This window comes from Gymnoscopelus microlampas (genome assembly GCF_963454915.1).
Source record: "Gymnoscopelus microlampas genome assembly, chromosome: 24".
In the NCBI taxonomy this organism is placed as follows: domain Eukaryota; kingdom Metazoa; phylum Chordata; class Actinopteri; order Myctophiformes; family Myctophidae; genus Gymnoscopelus; species Gymnoscopelus microlampas.
In genome coordinates this window covers 1877241-1899398 of record NC_139961.1, presented here as the reverse complement: position 1 = coordinate 1899398, position 22158 = coordinate 1877241, and the positions used below count along the sequence as shown (strand labels likewise).

At 42.3% G+C, this 22158-nt stretch overlaps 2 protein-coding genes across 3 annotated transcripts in view; both read left to right on the top strand.

Annotated features, from left to right (window-relative positions):
* The first annotated feature begins 10201 nt into the window (after positions 1-10201).
* LOC311041166 (uncharacterized protein) lies at positions 10202-15844 on the top strand. 2 transcript variants are annotated; one of them, XM_084051694.1, is made up of 8 exons: positions 10202-10274; positions 10572-10613; positions 11282-11366; positions 12284-12378; positions 13019-13090; positions 13351-13422; positions 14739-14810; positions 15454-15844. In XM_084051694.1, exons 5-8 carry the CDS (start codon positions 13084-13086, stop codon positions 15630-15632), a joined length of 330 nt encoding a protein of 109 aa, XP_083907820.1. In that variant the 5' UTR covers positions 10202-10274; positions 10572-10613; positions 11282-11366; positions 12284-12378; positions 13019-13083; the 3' UTR covers positions 15633-15844. The 2 variants fall into 2 exon arrangements, with proteins under 2 accessions (XP_083907820.1, XP_083907819.1); XM_084051693.1 differs by having other exon boundaries at positions 13019-13422.
* A 5480-nt stretch (positions 15845-21324) lies between these two features.
* The window catches only part of LOC311041038 (ribosome biogenesis protein SLX9 homolog), a gene marked incomplete at its 5' end in the record, with an annotated part of 6600 nt that continues 5766 nt past the window's right edge, over positions 21325-22158 (top strand). Inside the window, 2 exons of the mRNA XM_084051474.1 lie at positions 21325-21337; positions 21624-21692. Of these exons, the coding sequence (XP_083907600.1) occupies positions 21325-21337; positions 21624-21692 (82 nt within the window). The remainder of the gene's footprint in view (positions 21338-21623; positions 21693-22158) is intronic.

The window sequence follows — 22158 nt, the reverse complement described above, 5'->3', positions numbered from 1 at the left end:
AAGTATTGCAAATTGAAAATACTCCAGTAAAGTAAAAATACCTCAATTGTACAGTACTTGAGTAAATGTACTTAGTTACTTTATACCACTGGATATCAAGTTACTTACTTACTACTTACTTTTCAGGAAATGGTGGAGAGAAAAAAAAAAAGAACCCGTGTTTCAGTGGATTATCATAATTGTTCATACTTTAAATTGGTTATATGTTTATTTTTAAAATCCCTAAAATAACATTTAAACCTGGCCTCTCTATTTTGGGCAACACTCAAAAATAATTTCAAAACATACAAAACATTTTTGGCAAAGGATAGCCGATCTACAAGCTACTACTACGCAGACGCACGGTGAGCTTGTAGATCGGCTAATGTTTCTGCTTTTTGAGGGACACTGTCTTTCTATACTTTACAATGAAATAGAAAATGGAAAACGTGAAAACTTCTGCCCCCAGCCATGTCTGTCTGTCTGTCTGTCTGTCTGTCTGTCTGTCTGTCTGTCTGTCTGCCATACTGTCTGTCTGTCTGTCTGTCTGTCTGTCTGTCTGCCATACTGTCTGTCTGTCTGTCTGTCTGTCTGTCTGTCTGTCTGTCTGTCTGCCATACTGTCTGTCTGTCTGTCTGTCTGTCTGTCTGTCTGTCTGTCTGTCTGTCTGTCTGCCATACTGTCTGTCTGTCTGTCTGTCTGTCTGTCTGTCTGCCTGTCTGCCATACTGTCTGTCTGTCTGTCTGTCTGTCTGCCATACTGTCTGTCTGTCTGTCTGTCTGTCTGTCTGTCTGCCCTACTGTCTGTCTGCCATACTGTCTGTCTGTCTGTCTGTCTGTCTGTCTGAACTTCCTGTCTGTCTGTCTGTCTGTCTGTGTTTTCTAGGGTGCCACCATACACCTGTCTCTCCTCTGGAGAAGGGGAGACAGGTGGACCCTGAGGGGAGACACCTGTTGTGTCTTAATATAACCCCCACCCTGTCTGTCTGCACGCGCGCACACACACGCACGCACGCACGCACGCACGCACGCACCATATAAGCATTTTTTTTAAATAAGAGAAACAAAATAAGTACAGTTATGTATTGTGTAATATGTTATAATAGTGTTATATATGTACAGTAATATGTTATAATAGTGTTATATATGTACAGTAATATGTTATAATAGTGTTATACATGTACAGTGAACAGTTCAGATTGTTCTGATAAATGTGTGAAAATAGTCCTTCAATTCTTAAAGGGATAGTACACCTCCAAAATGACATGTTTTTCTCTATCAAGTAGTCACTCCATGGAGACTTGAACTCATGGATAGTTTTTTTTTTTTTTTTTTTTTTTTTGTCTCATTCCTAAGACAATAATCTGATGACCAGCGGACCGGTAGGCAGCGGTTCCGGTAGGAGACACAAAAGAGACTCTTTTGTCTCCTACCGGAACCGCTGCCGGTCATCACATTATTGTCTTTGGAATGGACAAAAACTAACAAATATCCATGAGTTCAAGTTCAAGTTCTCCATGGAGTGACTTATACATAGAAAAAAAGTAATTCTTTGGGTGAATTATATTCCTTTAAGGTCAGGGAGTAAAAAGGTGTCTACTGTATGTTGATACAATGTTAATATAATATCATTATACAGCTTTAGTTAAAGTATTAAACGTTTTGATCGTGTTGACAGTGTTGAGTAGTGTTTTACGTAGCTTTTTTAGGGTACAACAGTGGTTGCTAAGGTCTAATAGGCGGTTTCTAGGGTCTAATGGCAGTTGCTATGGTAAAACGGTGGTTGCTAGGGTCTAATAGGCGGTTTCTAGGGTCTAATGGGCAGTTGCTATGGTAAAACGGTGGTTGCTAGGGTCATAAGGGCACCGCAAACCATGAGGTGCCCTGCTCATGGTCTGCGCTGCGTTTACATTTCCCTGGTTTATTTGCGCTCGAGTTGATTCATGCAGAATGTCCCATTTCACAAGTTATCAAATGTCTACGATGTATAAACATCTTTTGAAAATAGCAGATCTACAAGCTCACAATGCCACGCATCGCGAGCCTGTAGATCTGCTGTTTTCAAATGGCCTAAATGTAAATGGGGCTGTAATGTATGTTTTGTAATAATAATCTAAATCTACAAAGTAACTAGTAACTCAATTTTTCAAATAGTTGTAGTGGAGTAAAAGTTTAATATTTGCCTCTGAGATGTAGTGGAGTAGAAGTAAAAGTACTGAAAATTGGAAATACTCAAGTGCAGTGGTTCTCAAACTTTTTCATGCCAGGGACCCCCAAATTGATATATATTTGGCCGCGGACCCCCATCTGAAAATATGTTGTGCCCGGGACTCCCAGAAGCAAAGATTTGTGTTAACATGTTCGCTTTAAAATAAATATATTCAAAGATTTGCACGAATCTTCAAGATTTTTCAAAAATAGCAGATCTACAAGCTCATAGCGCGGCACTCGGTGCCGCACTATGAGCTTGTAGATCTGCTATTTTTGAATAGCCAAAGTATAAAAGGTTAAAATTATTGTGACGCTATATTCACACATTTTGCTGGGGACCCCCTGGAACCCCAAAAGGACCCCTAGGGGTCCCCGGACCCCACTTTGAGAACCAATGCTCAAGTGTGTGTGTGTGTGTGTGTGTGTGTGCCCTGGGCATGACGTTAAACTGCCCCGTTGTAACTACCATCGTCAATGTAGTACTGTAAGTACAGTGGATGGATTTGTCATTTCTGTGGACTATGTACAGTAGCTTGCATACAAGAAGGCCTTTCTCACCGGTGGAATCTACCAACAGCCGACGCTACGTGACGACGGCCCCTCCCTCCCGTGAACAGTTACCGTGAAGAGAGGCAATAGACCCTCCAAAACACCAAAGACCAAAACACCAAAAATCTGAGAAGTTATCAATTGCACACCCCATGAATCCTTGAATACATGGATATATTTTGTTTTTTGTCGCATAATTTGATGCCCGGGTGTATTTCCGGTAGGAGACACAAAGATTCTACTTTGTGTCTCCTACCGGATACATTAGCCGGTAGGTAGTGATAACTGCCATTAAGCTACACGATTGGAAGGGTTATCATACCAAAACATAAACTAGAGACCTGTAGGAAGACAAAAATACTAAAACTTTACAGTCACCTTAAGTGGTACCAATTTGTGAAAATATCAGTGTTGGCCCCTGGACTACAAGCAGACTTTGTTTCCTCTGGTGATCCAACCTATAGGACATTATACCCACGGACTGGTTGTTGGAGGGTTTCAACAACCTGGGATGCCCAAAGACCAGGCAGAAAGGCTGGTTAAAGTATTGTGCTGATCTGCTGCCATGTGTGGAGGAGCCGCAGCTACATGGAGTGCTGAGGGACATGTTTTTATCATGAGGACATTATCCATGAGGTTGTGAATGTTCTGTTTAATTTTCTAGTACTTTCGTTATTTGTTCTCTCATTTTCGTATTCGTATTCCAATTAATTAGAATGAGTCTCCGAGACATTTTCACCTTTTATAGACATTATACTACCCTACATTACCTCATTTTGAGACTTGACTTCAGTCAGATTGAGATTAAAGCACTGTAGGAGAAGCTTTATATTTATAGTTTTCTTGTTGTTTTTATTGCCATCTTCCAGGCTCTCTGAGTCAAAAGAGGTTGAAGACTGCGGCTGCCGACGAGGAAGAGGACGACGCTGATGAAGATGCCATGGAGAGCGGCTTCTCCTGGCTGGAGGAGATGGACATCCAGGACAAGATAAAGAACGCAGACAGCATCTCCATTCAGCTGTATCCTTCACCAACCATGTCACCAGTCCAGCGTTTGACCATGTTGTGTCCATAATCCTCCATAATCTCTGTGATTGATTGATCGAGTGAATACTTTATCAGACAGAAATGTAAACATCATGAGGTACAGGCAGACATTTGGGCTAAAAGAATAACACAAAAAAACTCCAGGGGACTTATGTTTCCATTGTGGTCCTATGTATTCAATTCACCAACATGGCTTAAAATTAACACAGTAATACATGTCATCAACAAATACAAACAAAGGAGAAAAAAAAATAGTTACTTTGTAGATTTTGATTATTATTACAAAACATACATTACCCAATTCAGCCCTATATACATTTCGGCCAGTTGAAAATAGACAATCTACAAGCTCACAATGCGCCTGTGAGCTTGTAGATCTGCTATTTTCAAAATATTTTTTATACGTTTTATACATTTGAAAACTTGTGAAATGGGACATTCTGCATAATGAGTACTTTCTACTTTTGGTACTTTTAAGTACATTTGGATGCCAATACTATTGTACTTTTACTCAAGTCAAATTTTTATTCCGGACTTTTACTTGTAAAAGAGTATTTCTATATTGCAGTATTGCTGCTTTTACTTAAGTAAAAACATGTAGTACTTTTTCCACCACTGCAGAGTAGTAGAATGAGAATGTTCCCATGTTTGTTCTATGAGTGGGAGAGGTTACAAGACGGCTGTCGCTCCCTCTAGTATTGTGGCTGTGGGAGTCACTCACTTTGGAGTAGTAGTTAGTTAGTCAGGTATGAGGGTATTGAGGGAACTGTCCCTTTAACTATCTTAAATACCAATCCCATGTTTAATTACTTAACCCTTTCTCCTACCCTGAGCCATCCCAGACTAGCACAATGTGTTGGAATCAGGTCAGGTCATGGGCTTTAGGCTGAGAAGTAGTGGAATGGGTTTGTTGTGGGAGGTCTGTGTGACTAGTTGAGCGTGTAGAAGTCCTTGACCGTGCCGTTCTCCTCTCCAGTGGTAAATAGCATAGCTGTGTGTGTGTGTGTGTGTGTGTGTGTGTGTGTGTGTGGTGCAGGTGGAGGGAGCTCACGCCTTCACCCTCATCAACTTCCTCATCAACTGTAAGAGCCTGGTGGCGGCGGCCGGCTCCCAGGCTGGCCTCCCCCCCCCCCCCCCCCCCCCCACACTACTGGCCCCCACTGCATTCTGAGGGGCCACCATGCACACACTGAAGGTAATGGACACACACACACACACGCACGCACGCACGCACGCACACACACGCACACACACACACTATACCTGTGTCTAACCTTAATTCAAGTCCACTTCTGATGCTAAACCTATTATAATAAGAGTGGATCAGAATAATAGATATTTTATGGCATGGCTCTGAAAAAGGCTAGTCGTCTATAAGAGGGTCTGTCTGTCTGTGTGTCTGCTTGTCCAGAGCTAATCCGGCAAACTGCTGGACAGATCAACACCACATGTCTTGTCCACACTGACACTAGGCTCACATGGAACCTGCTAGGTTTTGTTCACATAATGTTCTATACTCTGAAATATTTAACATTTACTTTTTTTAATCATCATATTTTTAATCAATGATGAAAGTCAAAGGGTCTTGGATTCTCCACATTTGGCTCAGATGAAGTTTATATGATGTAATTTAGGCTACCTATAACTGTTTAACCGTCTACCATAACTAGCTAGTCTCAGAGACAAGCCGTCAATAAGAGGAGGTTAATGGCTGTCAAATTAGGCTGAAACCATGCCCAAATATGGAGTGATGTGTCATAGATCCATCATAGATGACTGGCGTCATAGACTGGACACATGAAGATCAGATCAACATGCAGCCACACCATTATTAGACCCCGTCTAGTGTGTCCTATGATGACATCATCATTCATGAAACATATTGGAGTGAATACACATTAATGTGTAATACTACACGTTGTGTTGTGATTTACTATTGTGTTGTTGCTCTCTTGGCAACAACACATTTATTACAATACATCTCAATGGGAAACTTTGAGATTTGAAAAGAAAGTTTGGTTTATTCAAATGTAGATGTTGTCCTTAATGTGATGTGTGATATTCCAAAAGTGCATCAAGGGTAGAGCTTTTCACCATTGTTGAAATGAAGTAATGGCTCACTGATGCTACTCTAACCCTAACTAAAACTAATGTACCAGCTCCACTAAAAACATTCCACTACAGGTGATCCATCAGCTGGCCGCAAGTCCAAGGGTCACAGTCCTTTTATTGGAACACCACCACTACCACTCAATTCACACACATCAGGTGTTACTATACAGTAGCTTTGGTTTCCTATGAAGCAAACAAACAGAAAACAAAACACATGGTTTTGAGTGACTATACAAAGAAGAAATGTTGTTGCTCAGATTGACCACAAGGTGGCTCTTTAACAACACAATTGGAACAGCATCGTCATATAAGTGACATGTAGTATGTAGTGGAGTCTATTAAGTCTATGTATTAAGGAAGCACAAAGACCCACATAGCAAAACCTATGCAGACTGGTCTGGCCCAAATGCCGTTTTCGTTCCGGCAGTCTGGCAGACCTCCGGCAGAATATCACTCCGGCAAGTGGTATGTGGACCGGATGTGAGCCAGGTCTGGCAATGATGGCACCGGTTACATGATGGCAAGCCGCATATGGGCCGAGTATAGATTGGGTTAATTTGGCCCACATTAGGCATTTTTGTATCTGGCCCACAGGTGTTTTGGGTTCATTTGGCCCACATTGGGCATTTTTGTATCTGGCCCACAGGTGTTTTGGGTTCATTTGGCCCACGTTAGGCATTTTACAATCTGGCCCACAGGTGTTTTAGGTTCATTTGGCCCACGTTAGGCATTTTTGTATTTGGCCCACATGTATTTTGTGTTCATTTGGCCCACATTGGGCATTTTTGTATCTGGTCCACAGGTGTTTTGGGTTCATTTGGCCCACATTAGACATTTTTGTATCTGGCCCACAGGTGTTCTGGGTTCATTTGGCCCACATTGGGCATTTTTGTATCTGGCCCACAGGTGTTTTGGGTTAATTTGGCCCACGTTAGACATTTTTGTATCTGGCACACATGTGTTTTGGGTTCATTTGGCCCACATTAGGCATTTTTGTATCTGGCCCACAGGTGTTTTGGGTTCATTTGGCCCACGTTAGGCATTTTACAATCTGGCCCACAGGTGTTTTGGGTTCATTTGGCCCACGTTAGGCATTTTTGTATCTGGCCCACATGTATTTTGTGTTCATTTGGCCCACATTGGGCATTTTTGTATCTGGTCCACAGGTGTTTTGGGTTAATTTGGCCCACATTAGACATTTTTGTATCTGGCCCACATGTGTTCTGGGTTAATTTGGCCCACATTGGGCATTTTTGTATCTGGCCCACAGGTGTTTTGGGTTCATTTGGCCCACGTTAGGCATTTTACAATCTGGCCCACAGGTGTTTTGGGTTCATTTGGCCCACGTTAGGCATTTTTGTATCTGGCCCACATGTATTTTGTGTTCATTTGGCCCACATTGGGCATTTTTGTATCTGGTCCACAGGTGTTTTGGGTTAATTTGGCCCACATTAGACATTTTTGTATCTGGCCCACATGTGTTCTGGGTTCATTTGGCCCACATTGGGCATTTTTGTATCTGGCCCACAGGTGTTTTGGGTTCATTTGGCCCACGTTATGCATTTTTGTATCTGGACCACATGTGTTTTGGGTTCATTTCATTTATCATTTTTGTATCTGGCACACAGGTTAGCCTTACTTCTATCTGGCCTGCATGTGTTTATGGGCTTATTTGGCCCAGATTAGCCTTATAATTAACAAGCCCTAAAGGGCGATCTCGCGCACATGGGTGCATGCACATGAGCCCTTGCACATGGGCGTTTTGGCATGTATACCCTTCTGCTGAGCTGGTTGAGTCACACTGTGATGTCAAAACAGGTCAGCTATATCCATATATGGGGTCTCTTTGGCTTGGATGTGTTGAATCCTAAATGGTAAATGGTGCATTTATATGGCACCTTTTTTATCCAAGTCCCTTGGATTAAAAAGGCTGCAAGGCAGCAACCTGCGTACCAGGAGCAATAAGGTTCAGAGTCTTGCTCAAGGACTCTTCGACATGTGGACCTTGAAAGTGTATTCTCCGGGGTGGGTAACCTCTCAGCACCCCACCCAAAATAGACTATTTTGAGCAGAAAACAAACCATGCCATGTCGGAACTACCATGTCATGTCGGAACTCAGCACACTACCACTGAAAGTCAATGGGGATGTGCTAAGAGTTCTGACACTTTCCGACATTGAAGGACGCATAAGAACCTTTGTTTATGTGAGTAGCGACGTAGTTTAGTTTATTTTGACTACAGTTTAGCGCCCGTAGCGCGGTGCCTCGCACGGTCCGTTTTTTTGTCATGCCGGAACCGGCTTGCCATAAGTGAGCCAGATCTGGGCCAGATCTGTTTGCCAGATTTGGCTGTGTTTTGGATGTGGATGTCTTTGCTCTTCGCACCATGGCAACCTCTTCCACCCCCTCCTGGGGGGCACCCACGATCCTGCCCGCCCCCCCAAACCCTCTGAGCCGTCTGAGTGAAAAGAGCTTGCTCTTTCTTCTGCTGTGCAGTGCATTGGCATCATCGGACCAGTCAAGCGAGCTGTTTAGGTGCACACCCAGGAATTTGTAGCTGTCCACCAGCTCCACCGACTCTCCTTTGATGATGCTGGGTACTGGTGGGACCTTTCCTGCTTCTTCGGGGATCCACCGGCATCTCCTTAGTCTTGCCGGGGTTGAGTGGGAGGTGGCCCACCTCGCTCCATTGCACAAAGCCGTTCACCACGAATGTAACGTGGATAATGCAGCAAAGTGAATGGCAGTGATGACAAACACTCCTGAAGAAGAAACAGTAGTGCAGACACTCTCCAATGGAACTGTACGTGGAACTGATACTCACATGCACTTGCCAGTATCCTGAACATCAGCTGTACATGAGCTAAGCAACAAAGTCCTTATGAAAATATGTAATTCTTATACTCCAAAACGGCACTGCAACACGGCTGTCTCTGTAAAAAATGACACATGACTCAGAGTTTGAACACCTGTTCCATAACAGGCTTTGAGAACCCACACATGTGGGACTGGACTCCTGATTGGCTGTCAACTATGAATAAATCAAAACTCAAAACCCTCCTTTGAGGGGTTTCCACATGGGTCTGTAACTCAGACAGACTCCAGCATGTAATGGTTTGACATCCTGTAATATTGTTTTAAATACCGGGGTCCCACAGGGTGTCTTGCCACATTCTCTTCTCCATAAACACAAACAAAATCACATGCAATAACAATGGACTGTCATTCTTTAAATATGCAGGTGACAAGCGCTCTCTGACCACTTGTGGACATGCATGGTTCTCCCTGAAGCTGAGTGTCAGTATAAGACCCAAAAGCGCATGTTCCTCCTGTCTGAATGATTTTAATAACAAGGACAGTTTAACAGTATTGAATCAGTTCTCACATTCAACACATCACAAAAAAAGTTAAAAACAACAACTCACAAGAATCATTAAACAATAAAGCTACCGAAATCACCCACCACACCAATATGTGTCTCTACATGCAGTAAAAAGTAAGGCAGATCATCAAGGACCCTTCAAACTGGGTTGAGGGGGTTCCAGGGGTACCCAGTTAAATGACATGACAGAGCCTTTTACTCTGTTATAAGTAAAAGGCCTGTGTTCAAATTGTTACTTGAGTAAAAGTACAAAAGTATTGGCATCAAAATACTTAAAGTATCAATAGTAAAAGTACTAAAATGTTTGAAAATAGCAGATCTACAAGCTCACAACACGGCGCCAATGCAACACGTTGTGAGCTTGTAGATCTGCTATTTTCATTATAATTTATATCTGCAAAGTAACTAAGTATAAAGTTTTCAAATAATTGTAGTGGAGTAAAAGTACATTATTTGTCTCTAAGTTGTAGTGGAGTAGAAGTAAACGTATTGAGAATGGGAAATACTCCAGTAAAAAAAAAATACCTAAAAATGTTACTTTAGTACAGTGAGTAAATACACTTATTAACTTTACACCACTGTGATCTACAAGCTCACAACACATCGCTTTGTGACGCGTTGTGAGCTTGTAGATCTGCTATTTCCAAAGGATTTTATACACATGATAACTTGTAAAATGGGACATTGTGCATATATGAGTACTTTTACTTTGAGTACTGAAGTATATTTTGATGCCAAAAAATGAAAACCCTCCAACTCTATTCCCATTGCCTGAGAGACAAGAGCCTGCGGTGATTGGTCGTGATGGTTTCCCTGACAACCGATAAAACCTGCGCTCATTGGTCGTCCCTCAGAACACACCCCCGTGTCCTGTGCTCTCATTGGTTGCATGACTCCAGCGCATGGGATAACCAGCTCAACTGGTCTAATCAGCAGCAGCTGTGACTGAGATTGTCTTTGGGAGACGTCGACAGAACACAGAACAGCAAAAAGAGGTATGTTTATGCATTTATAATTATTTAGATCACGTCTGAACATTAATGGTTGAGAAATAACGTTGTGACTCAACATATGCTGCACATAATGTAAGATTCTGTTGGTTAGTTAGCCTGTAGTGTAACAGGTATTTCCTTGTAAACACAAACCGTTTGTTTGGACGTTTTAAAAGACAACATGCTATTAAAACAAAAGTATCTTGCCTTTTGTATATAGAATACATAGGTGTGTGGCCTTTTCTACTGTTTATCATGAAGTTGCCTCAATAATCTATATTTATTTTACTTATATTGCAGGGCTTTGTAGGCCAGGGGGGACTTTTAATAAGCAAGTCAAAGGTAAGGTTCCATTGGTACACTCTTGAGTTACTGACACGTAAGGGTCCATTTGGTTCCATTTGTACACTGTGAGTGTACACATGTAACCAAATGGACCCTGACAGGTCTGTAACTGACAGTATATATGGAACCAAATGGACCCTTACAGATCTGTAAGAGTTACAGACCTGTACGGGTCCATTTGGTTCCATTTGTACACTCACAGTTACAGATATGTAAGGGTCCATTTGGTTACATGTGTACACAGTTACAGATATGTAAGGGTCCATTTGGTTACATGTGTACACTCACAGTTACAGATATGTAAGGGTCCATTTGGTTCAATTGGTACTCTCAGAGTTAAAGGCCTGTAAGGGTCCATTTGGAATCTTGAGGGTCCCTGCTGAACCCCACCTGAGAACCACTGTACATTTAATGTGTTGGTTCTTAAAGTGGGTTTCTAGAGATGGTTCCTCCAGGTGTAAATATACTTCTCTTGTGGGGTTCCTTGGCGCACAACCTTTTCAAATCTGAAGCCAAATACAATTGACATGGAAATCTTTGAGAACCACTGATATGATATAGACTTATAACTTATTTTAAGGTGAATTGTAATATGACAACTGTAAACAAAATTAGAGTTTGAATATACTGTATTGTTAGTTAATCAAACATTTCTTTCCTTGCAGGGCTGTGATTGTCATTGGTTGTATGACTCCAGCGCATGGGAGAAGTTCATTACTGTCTGATCAGCAGCTGTTATTTTCACAGCAAGTAAGTTCAATCTGGTTGATTCTGTTGCATCTCTGCGCTATCTTTTTCCTTGGTGTGCTAATAATCGTTCAAACAAGGCATATATATCATCAAAGACGTATTTGACTATCTGTCAGGACTTATCTAACTTGACTGCGTGACTCATTTACGCTGCACCGCACACACACCGCGTTTAGATGCGAGTGAGCAACAGGCATGCTGTCGCTGAAATATGGACCGTGGTGACAAACGCTCTAAAGTGTGGCTTCACTAAAGCCTTAGATCAAGACTATCGTATATGTATTTTATCAAATCTGACTTTTACTTTCGTATCTACGAGAGTCTTAGTGACCACACCCCCAGTTTGCCCTGAAATGTCACCGGTAAAACCTGGAGCTGTATGTCTCCAAACATGTAGAAATGCAAAACATAAGGTGCTTGCCCCAAATGTTAAGTAGGTGTCCAGAGTATTTGTGCAATGTATTAGTTCATATTTTTCAATAAAGAAGTGCTTTAATCCCATCTGTGGCCGAACGCCATTCCCCCCCCTCGTTTACTTCCTATTTACATGTAAATTGTGTAATTCCGGCTTTCACTAGATGCGCCACGTCACTACCGCCGATCTACAAGCTCACTGCCTTTTTAAAAAGGAGGAAAAAAATTAAAACGTGCAGCTCACTGTATAATCCACAAATGAATCGACTGTTGGAATAAAGGCGAGGATGTTACTCTATTCATTAAATGTCTTAAATTGACTAAGGCTTAAAAGAATAAAGTTACTTTATTCTTGTGTAAATATGTAGATGCATTGTTGTTTTTTAAAATGTATCTTCTCTCTCTTCCCCTTGCTCCATCTTCTTCCCTTTCTTTATGGAAATACACCCACTGTTTTACACCTGCAAACCTGTGATGTGATAAAGCTTTTCTCATTCTCATAGGTGTTGAACCAAATCTGCTGCCATTAGCTGATACCCAATCCCTAGAAAACCTGGAGGAGCGGCTACAAAATAGCCCCGACCTCAAAATCCAACTGGTAAGAATTTCAGTTCTACTCGGGGAAGACACACACACAAAACCCTTTTTGTTTATTGTTTAATGCTAACCCTTATCTTAAATTGGCTTCTAACAACTTTGCTGGGACATACAATATAGAATTGAGAAGCTAATTTAGTCAATCATGAAGGAACACTGCTATTCTATAGCTACTGCTATTTTTTAAAGAATTGTGCAGTAAGTGATTTTGTTTATTAAAAGATAAACATATCTATATTCGGATGGCAATAATTACTATGAAGTGTTCAGTAACAGGGGTCTCCCTGTCTCTCCAGGTGTTTAGTAAACAGAACATGCATGTTATGGTCAGATACCAATGTTATCCAATCAGAGATGACTCATACAGGATAAACAAGTGAAATTGGAAATGATGACACAAAGAAGTGAGCAGTAGCAGTACTCCAAGTCTTTCGGGTGACTGAACTCATTTCGGCTGCTTGTACCTGTGACCTTATGCTTTTGGTCATGACCCACACTTCAGCACAGAGCACATCATCCTTAGTTCCAAATTCTTGTTCTAAACAAAATTGATTTATTTTCCCTTACTGTTTTATTTACCGTTGCACTGAGAATTAAGACACATTACTAAAGAAACATTCTCATGATTGCTTTGATTTCAGGTCTCCAGCGTCAGGTGGAGGTGGGGGCAGAAGAGGCCGAGACAGGGGGTTCTCAAACAGCTCCAATGCAGAGTGAGTCTTGTCTAGAAAGATGGTGTGTTTACATTGATACAGTTCATTCTGGAATAGGGGTCTTGTCTGGCCATTAATAACTGAGCTTAAATTATCTTAAATTCCAAGTTCTTCTTCTAAACAATATGGATTTGTTTTTTCTTTTTTTTCCCTCCAGTTTTCCTTACTGCATTTTATTTTATTTATTTATTTTTTTACCGTTGCACCGAGAATCAAGCCCCATGACTAAAGAAACATTCTGATGTTTGCTTTGATTTCAGGTCTCCAGCGTCAGGTGGAGGTGGGGGCAGAAGAGACCGAGACAGGGGGTTCTCAAACAGCTCCAATGCAGAGTGAGTCTTGTCTAGAAAGATGGGGTGTTTACGTACAGTCAGTCCGGAAAGTATTCAGAATGCTTCACTTTTCCTACATTTTCTTATGTTACAGCCCTATTGAAAAAAGTATTTTTGAATATGTTTCCACAAGTTTGGCTCACATATTTTTGGGTAGTTTTGACCATTCCTTTTTGCAGAACAGCTGCAATATATGCCAGCTTATGTTCAGCTAAACAAAGTAACGTTTTAATTCAAATATCAACTTTAACGATCGGACCAACATCTAGGCTAAACATGTCACGTTTGATCTCTTCGCAGAGCATCAGTAGAATAATGATAAGTGGCTGAGCTCATCAGTATTAGTGTTGGGTCGATAGTCAAACTAGGCTATAGATTTTAAGATATAATGTCAAATGATTGAATAAATCTAAGATAGTCTAATTGATACTGTACAGTATCAGCGGCGCTATAGACAAATTGTTTCAAACAGGCTGTTTTAGAAACAATTTTACATCAAGTTGTGCAGATGTGAAGGCGAAATATATTGAACTTGCAACGAAAATGAGAAAATCAGATTGATCAGAATAAGAGGAATTAGAGGGGTGTGTTCTAAAATAATAGCCTACTCTACACTGAAGGTATGATAATGACTGCGCGTGCATGAGGACTCCAGTCTTTGAGCTCATGACAAAACACAAAGGTTGCATTCGTTCAGAAAATAATGTTTGATACGAGCTGTCCAGAAGGCTCTCATCCACTGCAATGTATTCACTGAACTTCTGGTAGATGTTATGCCACCGAAAGTGTCATGGCGCATCTCTATGGACGCAACCACGTGATGTATGACACTTCCTTATGAGATTTTCCTTGACGGCTACAAGGAAGTAACACGGAAGTATCCATTATTGTTTTACAATGGGCGGCGACACTACAGGCCAATCAAAGCCTTGTTTTTCCAGGGACTTCTGGGGTTGTTTCTTCAGTGCACTCAGGGCATGGTGCTGCAGCACATCAAGCGCACCGTAGATTCTGTCATGTGACGGGAAAGACCCGCGGTGATTGGCCAGTTTCTCCAAGAAACAAAAATGCCGACCATGTATGCTAATTACTGAGAATGTCCATCGGCCATTGCCGGATGAGGCATCTAGGTATTTATATCTATGCTTGTACCTGTGACCTTGTGCTTTTGGTCATGACCACATCTCATCTTTAGTTCCAAATTCTTGTTCTAAACAAAATGGATTTATTTTTCCTTACTGCGGTTTTATTTACCGTTGCACTGATAATTAAGACACATTACTGAAGAAACATTCTCATGATTGCTTTGATTTCAGGGCTTCAGCGTCAGGTGGAGGTGGGGGCAGAAGAGACAGAGACAGGCGCATGTGAAGGAGCTCCAATGCAGAGTGAGTCTTGTCTAGAAAGACATGGTGTGTTTACGTAGATACAGTTAGTTCTGGGATGGGGTCACGGCTCCAGACGTAACTTTTTCACTGGTGCCACTTAACTTTTCAGTAGGTAGCACCACCAAAAATTACTTACCCCCCCCCCCCATATAGCCTACAGTATGTAGGAATTGTGTTTTAATATACTACTTAAGATGTCTGCCAATATTGATAATATGGTGTACCATCACTAGCTTAAGTTTTTATGTGCTTTATTTATAAAGTACATACAAAGTTCTTTTTACATAGAAAAATAAATACTCCTGGGAAGAGGAAGAGGAAGAAATCGTTATTTACCCAGGGTTTGGACTAAGTTGCAGTAACTTATTTCTTGCCAGACCCTGCAGGATTGTTAATCACCCGGTGATTTTCATACCTAGTGTCGTGTTGGGGAGTCGAACTGGGAACCTCTCGGTAACAAGCCTGACCCTCTTAACCACTAGGTCACCGCATCCCTTGGGTATACAAGCCTAAATAATAAATGTACTTTGATGCTGCGTTTTCCCCCCTCTTTTCTTACACAGGTTTTTATTTATTTACTATTTTACCAATAATTAAGCCACTTGACTAAAGAACAACATTCTTATGTTTGCTTTGATTTCAGGACTCGGATCTCATCAGTTCTGTTCTGACAATGGCCAGAACAGCATCTACAACAGCCTCGTGGAGGAGGTCTGCCATCTCTGCGTGAACCTTGGTTCTGAGGGAGGTGCGAGCTACGTGGATGAGGGTCTCCTGGTACAGTTCTTTGTGACTCACAGTTGTCACATCGGAAATGTATAATGGACATGATGAGATTTGTTGACTCAGAACGTCAAATTCTGTGAGTTAAATTTTGGCGAGGGAGGACCGTCACTTCAGCAAAAAAGCACTACTTTTTTTTTCAGTTTACAGTTTCTTGTTAACTGCATTGTTCACATATTCCAAATGTTGACTGCATTGTTCATACACGCATTTGCCTCACATGGTTTGCAGTTTAATAATAAAAAAGCAGAAAACTTTATGCTTGTTTTTATTTTATCTTAGTCAATTATAGCCTGTGTATGGCATTTAGTATGGCTTGATTAAAGGAGAGAGCCTGACTAAAGCACAACCCCCCCTAAATAAGACCTTTGTCACACCCCATCTTAACTTCTACAGTTGACTTTTTTCATAGGTGCTCCTGTTTCCATAGTGGAAACACTGTTCTGGCTCATCACTGGGTCAGCACAGTGTGGCCCTTTACAGCTGGCCCATGCACGGTTCATGTATGTCTGAGCTTCTGGCAAACCGATCTGGCGCCAGACCAGGGGGTATAGACCATTGCTCCGAGCGAGCCATGACAAACTGCATGATCCGGGCCATAACTTTGCCAGCTTTGGGCCAGAACATTATGTCCACAGCTGGCCCTGTCCTGGCAAATGTATGGGCCAGCTGTGGGCACAGTGTTCTGGCCCTATGCTGGTGACCCATATCTGGGCCAATTATGGACACATTGTTCTGGGCTAGTTCTGGCCAACCATGCCTAGGCCAAGTATGGACACAGTGCTCTGGCCCTGTGCTGGCCAACCATGTCTGGGCCAGCTGTGGAAACACTATTCAGGCCCTGTGCTGGTGACCCATGTCTGGGCCAGCTGTGGAAACACTGTTCAGGCCCTGTTCTGGCGACCCATGTTTGGGCCAGCAGTGGAAACACTGTTCTGGCTCATCACTGGGTCAGCACAGTGTGGCCCTTTACAGCTGGCCCATGCACGGTTCATGTATGTCTGAGCTTCTGGCAAACCGATCTGGCGCCAGACCAGGGGGTATAGACCATTGCTCCGAGTGGGCCATGACAAAGAGCATGATCCGGGCCATAACTTTGCCAGGTCTTTTTTGCTATGTTCTGGCTCATCACTGGGTCAGCACAGTGTGGCCCTTTACAGCTGGCCCATATACGGTTCATGTATGTCTGAGCTTCTGGCAAACCGATCTGGCGCCAGACCAGGGGGTATAGACCATTGCTCCGAGTGGGCCATGACAAACAGCATGATCCGGGCCATAACTTTGCCAGGTCTTTTTTGCTATGTGGGGAGGAAAGTCTTCTGTGTTGAATGGAGAACAGATCTATATGAGTCGTCTGGTGTTCCACACTGATCTACAAGCCCTCAACGTGTCTCCATGCAACACATTGTTGTCTTGCAGTGAGAGCTCCACTGTGCAGAGAGGCTCAAAGCCAGCAGCTGTGCCCGACAGTAGAGCTCACAGGCAGGGAGGAGAAGTACAGACACTCCATGCTCATCTCTGGCAGCTTGTTTGTAAATGATCTGTACGTCTTAGTTTAGAAATAGGTCATGCAGTTGCTCAGTCTTGATTCATTTCACATAATTATCGTTGCTGTCGGTGGAAACCTCATATTATGTCCATGACTGTTACTTTCAGAATTCAAAATTAGCACAAATAGCAGATCACAACGTGTTTTAGCTTGTAGATCGGCTATTTTTACTACTTTTGTGTAACACTGTAGAAAGACAAAGTAGGACATCAATTTATGAAAACATAAAAACTAGTTTAAAACTTTGTGGAGATGCTCACATAAGATAAGTTCTGATAGTATCTGATAGTGAATCTGAAACTCTCTCTCTCTCTCTCCTGTAGGCTCATAGTGTAAATGTGAAGACCCAGGTACGTTCTACCTACCAGGATGTGTGCAGTCTGGAGATCACAGGTACAGATCTACCCTCTCTGCTCTTTCTAATACAACATTACATACGTTAGTGATGCACGGGTCAGACCGCCTAACCTAACTCAACATGAGAGTCTATCAGAACTGAACCCTCCCAACCCGTTTTCATGCACATTAAACAACCAAACCAACCCAGTCCACCAACTTGTAAATTGGGGGAAAAAATCCAAAGGCTCTTCTCACATTCAGCAAACTAACGAAAACAAACATGACGGTGCTTTTAATATCCCAGAAGTCCTGTTACATGCATTACTCTTCAGGAAACGTCTCCTGTATAAATATGACACATGAAAACAGCGTAGCATCGTTGTCTGTTTAGAACTGACATTCAACATTTCCAGCTCAACAAAGCTTTAGACTTTCATGTTCAACTTAATCACAAGAGCAGCTTATTAATGGTAGACTAGACTAAAGATGAATCTTTAGTCTAGTGCAGGGGTCTTCAACGTTTTCAGGCCAAGGACCCCCTAGCTGAGAGAGAGATGAAGCAGGGACCCCCTCTATATTGTATAAAATTGTGTTTCAGATGTAACTTTTTTTGTTTACTTGGTCGGCTCTCTTTTCCCTCTACACCAAACACCTCTTTGCCAAAAAATAGCCGATCTACAAGCTCACAACGCCTCGCAGCGCGAGGCGTTGTGAGCTTGTAGATCTGCTATTTTTTGGCTAAAGTTCTCCCCAGAAAAAGGATGCTAGGGTTCAAGTGGTTAAGGTAAAAAGATCACACAAAGATTTGGCGGACCCCCTGTAGTAACTCTGAGGACCCCCTAGGGGTCCCGGACCCCCTGTTGAAGACCCGTGGTCTAGTGACCACAGGAGAGACTGGTGACAGCCGGAATGTAGACGGCATCCCGGGAGCAGTATGGGTTGGCGCCCCCCAGCCTGTGTCTTCCGTGAGGAAGAAGCCCCACAAACCCACGGTGAGGCCTTTAAGGAGGGCCTTTCAGGCAAGCCGCAAGTTTAGCCTACAGTACCACCACGGCCCAAGACACCAGAAGGAAATGTATGTTTGGAGCGGGGGGAGTCTGGTGCAACGCTCAGGTCCTGGACCTGGTGAGACGAAGGAGGAGCCCGGCCAGGAGGCCATCCACAGAGTCTAGTCCCTCCACGTGCCAGAGCCTCTCCTCTCCTCTCCCCCAGCCCCGATATTGTAGATCTTTGCTTTTGCTGCAATAGACCGTATTCGCACGGCGGCCATATTGCCATTAAGTCAATGAAATCATAGACATATAAAGGTAGACGCCTCCTCTGGCTCTGAAGCGAGTGCATCTCTGACGCACTTCCGCTTCTGGGGGGATAGCTGGAAACTTCTGTGTGCGTCACAGAAGGGGGCGTTCGGTAGGCCAATCAGAGGAAGGTGGGGGCGGGACAACTAGATTCTGGCAAGTCCTGGAAAAGACGCGCTGTGGTTGGCCAGTAGTCAACACGCTGTGATTGGCCAGTGCCCGTTACCCCCGGAAATATGGTGGCCACCATACCAAGCATGTCGCTCCAATGAACTGCAGAGGCCAATGAGGTATCTAGGTTTCTATATCTGTGAATGAAATGCCACCCCAGTTGCCACAGCGGCGCAATGTTAAGTTCCAAAATGGCCGCCGTGTGAATATGGACTACGTCCTTCTTTGACACATACAAAACCCTCCTGGACACACATGGCCAAATGGTTTGGGCCAATTTAGCCCCATTGAGTGTTTGCAGGTGTGCTTCCTGTGTGCAAACCTATAAACTGGCCTCAACCCCACCCTGACTCTTTTAGGATCCAGAGCAGAGCCGTGGTGAGAGAGATTTGTTTGTTAGTGTTTTCCTCTGGAATAAAGAACCTTTGTATAGTTTGTGTTTTGTTGTTTGTTTGTCCACACACACAACCTAACAAGTGTATAGTTTGTATTTTTAACAAGTGTATAGTTTGTATTTTTAACACATTGGGTGCCAAAACCGTATATACTTCTTTTCAATTACAACCATGGAGTGCCAAAACCGTATATATACAGTTTTGTTTTTTTCCCCAATTTTTTTTTTCTTTTTTCCTCCATAGCAACAAGAGATATCATTTTTCGAAGATTTAGACTCCCATCCACTTCCTGGTTAACTTACGACTTCAAAAGCCTGTATCTCGGCTCCTGTGTACTTTTCTTTTTACAATGTATTTTTGACTATTTTTGACTATTTTCAACTGGCTGCAACTATGGAACGGATTTCCGAATGTTTTAAATTTTTTTCCCTCCGATTGTACGAGACCTCTATATAATGAATGGATGCTTTTTTTTTTACATGGATTTGCTCGTCGTGGATTCTAGCGCTTTAAACAGTAAAGTGCAGTCAATGGGGAGAATGCTGGCACCCAACGTAAGTTGATATGAAAAAATGCTGGCACCCCATGTGTTAACAAGTGTAGCCTATAGTTTGTATTTTCAACAAGTGTATAGTTTGTACACACACACACACACACACACACACACACACACACACACACACACACACACACACACACACACACACACACACACACACACACACACACACACACACACTAAAAAGTGTGCACCATTGATAGGCATGTGCCACAGAACAATGACTGTGTGGTCACACACACTGTCACAATGAACCTTTAACTAAAGTTTAGTATTTTGTAACTATTTTTTAATTATTGTCTTTGCAGCTTTTTGTACGTGCCCCCACCTCAACCTGTTTGAAGGGCCTGGTTTGTCCCCCACCCAACAACCTGTCACCACTGGTAAATGAAATGCATTCCCTTCATACGATACGTACATATATAGTTGTATGTATCACAGATTTCATTTCGACTACAACAATGTATTACAAAGCAATGTACATAGACTTTTTAAGTGTTATTGCATTACTAAAAAGTATATTCTACTTAACCCATTGAGACCTGAAGCCGATTCTACATGTCTCCTAAATCTCATCAGTGGCGCTCAAACTTTTTCATGTCAAGGACCCCTAAAATGATATGTATGTGGCCGCGGACCCCCATCAAAATATTTTGTTCCACGAACCCCCCAGAAGCAAAGATTTGAGTTAAAAATGTTCGCTTTAAAAATATATATATTCAAAGATTTGCACACATTTTCACGATTTTGAAAAATCGTGAAAATGTGTGCAAATCTTTGCACACATTTTACGCGGCACTACGTAGCTCGTAGTGCCGCGCTACGAGCTTGTAGATCTGTTATTCTTGAATAGCCTAAAGTGTAAAATAATGCTTTTTAGCTCAAATCTAAAAATGACACAGTTCCAGGTCTTAATGGGTTAAAATGTAATAGTAGAGAAGTTGGACAACAAATTTGTAGATTTTGATTATTATCACAAAACATACATTAACCACTACAGCCCTGCAGTATATACATTTCGGCCATTTGAAAATAGCTGATCTACAAGCTCAGAACGCGTCGTGATGCGTTCTGACTCTTATGGATATGAAGCATCAACTGACGGTGAGAAAACGATAATGTTACTTCCGCCGAATTAGTTACATTTTCACCAGAAACGGACTGTATCAAATATGAGTGACTGACTATCATAAACGATACTGACAATAGCGAACGAAACGATCCCTGACAATATCGCCGAGACAGTTTGTTCCTTTATTTTTGGACCACAATTCTTATATGAGACGATTCTATTATGACCCCAATGTTATTCTCCATAGAGACATTACTTTACGACCCTTAAGTACTTGCTTATGGTAGTCCATCGTATCCGATGATGACTTCTACTTCTTCCTTTGAGTTTTGAGGTGACTGAAGTCCAATGCGAGAGCCACGTACATTGTCTATTGCAGTGTGGGCATATCGTCACCTTGCTAAACTAATGGTCTAAGTCATGTTTTGAGGAAAATTATATTTTTGCCTAAGTCAGCTCCTCATACCTCCTTTCCTAATGGAAAAGGATCATGCTGTTCACTTTTGCCATAACAGTTTTGTTCACACTGTTTGTATAGGACGTTTAGATGGAGACTAGGGATGTTAACAATTAATCTATAATCTATAATCGATTGCCGTTAAGAATGTAATTGAGTCTGTCTGTCTGTTTTCTTTCCCCCTCCACAGGCGTGGAAGAGAAGAAACTCAAGTCAAAGAAGGAGAAGATGAAGGAGAGGAGAGACCGCTGGCTCAATAGTGAGTGTCCATGACGAGGCCTCTTTTAGCCATTCATCACTGTGATGTGTTCAACATATCCATGATGAGGTCTTCATACTCACTCATTCACCACTGTGGTGTGTCCAACATACCAGTGGCGTGCACAGACATTTTGAGGGGCAGGTGCTCAAGTAAATTATACTTTTTTTTGTTTACTTGGTCTGCTCTTTTCTTCCCTCTACACCTATACCTCTTTGCCAAAAATAGCCGATCTACAAGCTCACAACGCCTCGCAGCGCGAGGCGTTGTGAGCTTGTAGATCTGCTATTTTTGGCTAAAGTTCTCCTCAGAAAAGGGATGCTAGGTTTCGAGTGGTTATGGTAAAAAGAAAAATCATATCACATAAAGATTTGGCGGACCCCCTGTATTAACTCTGAGGACCCCCTAGGGGTCCCGGAGCCCCTGTTGAAGACCCCTGCTGTAAACTGAAAAAAAAAACTTTTTC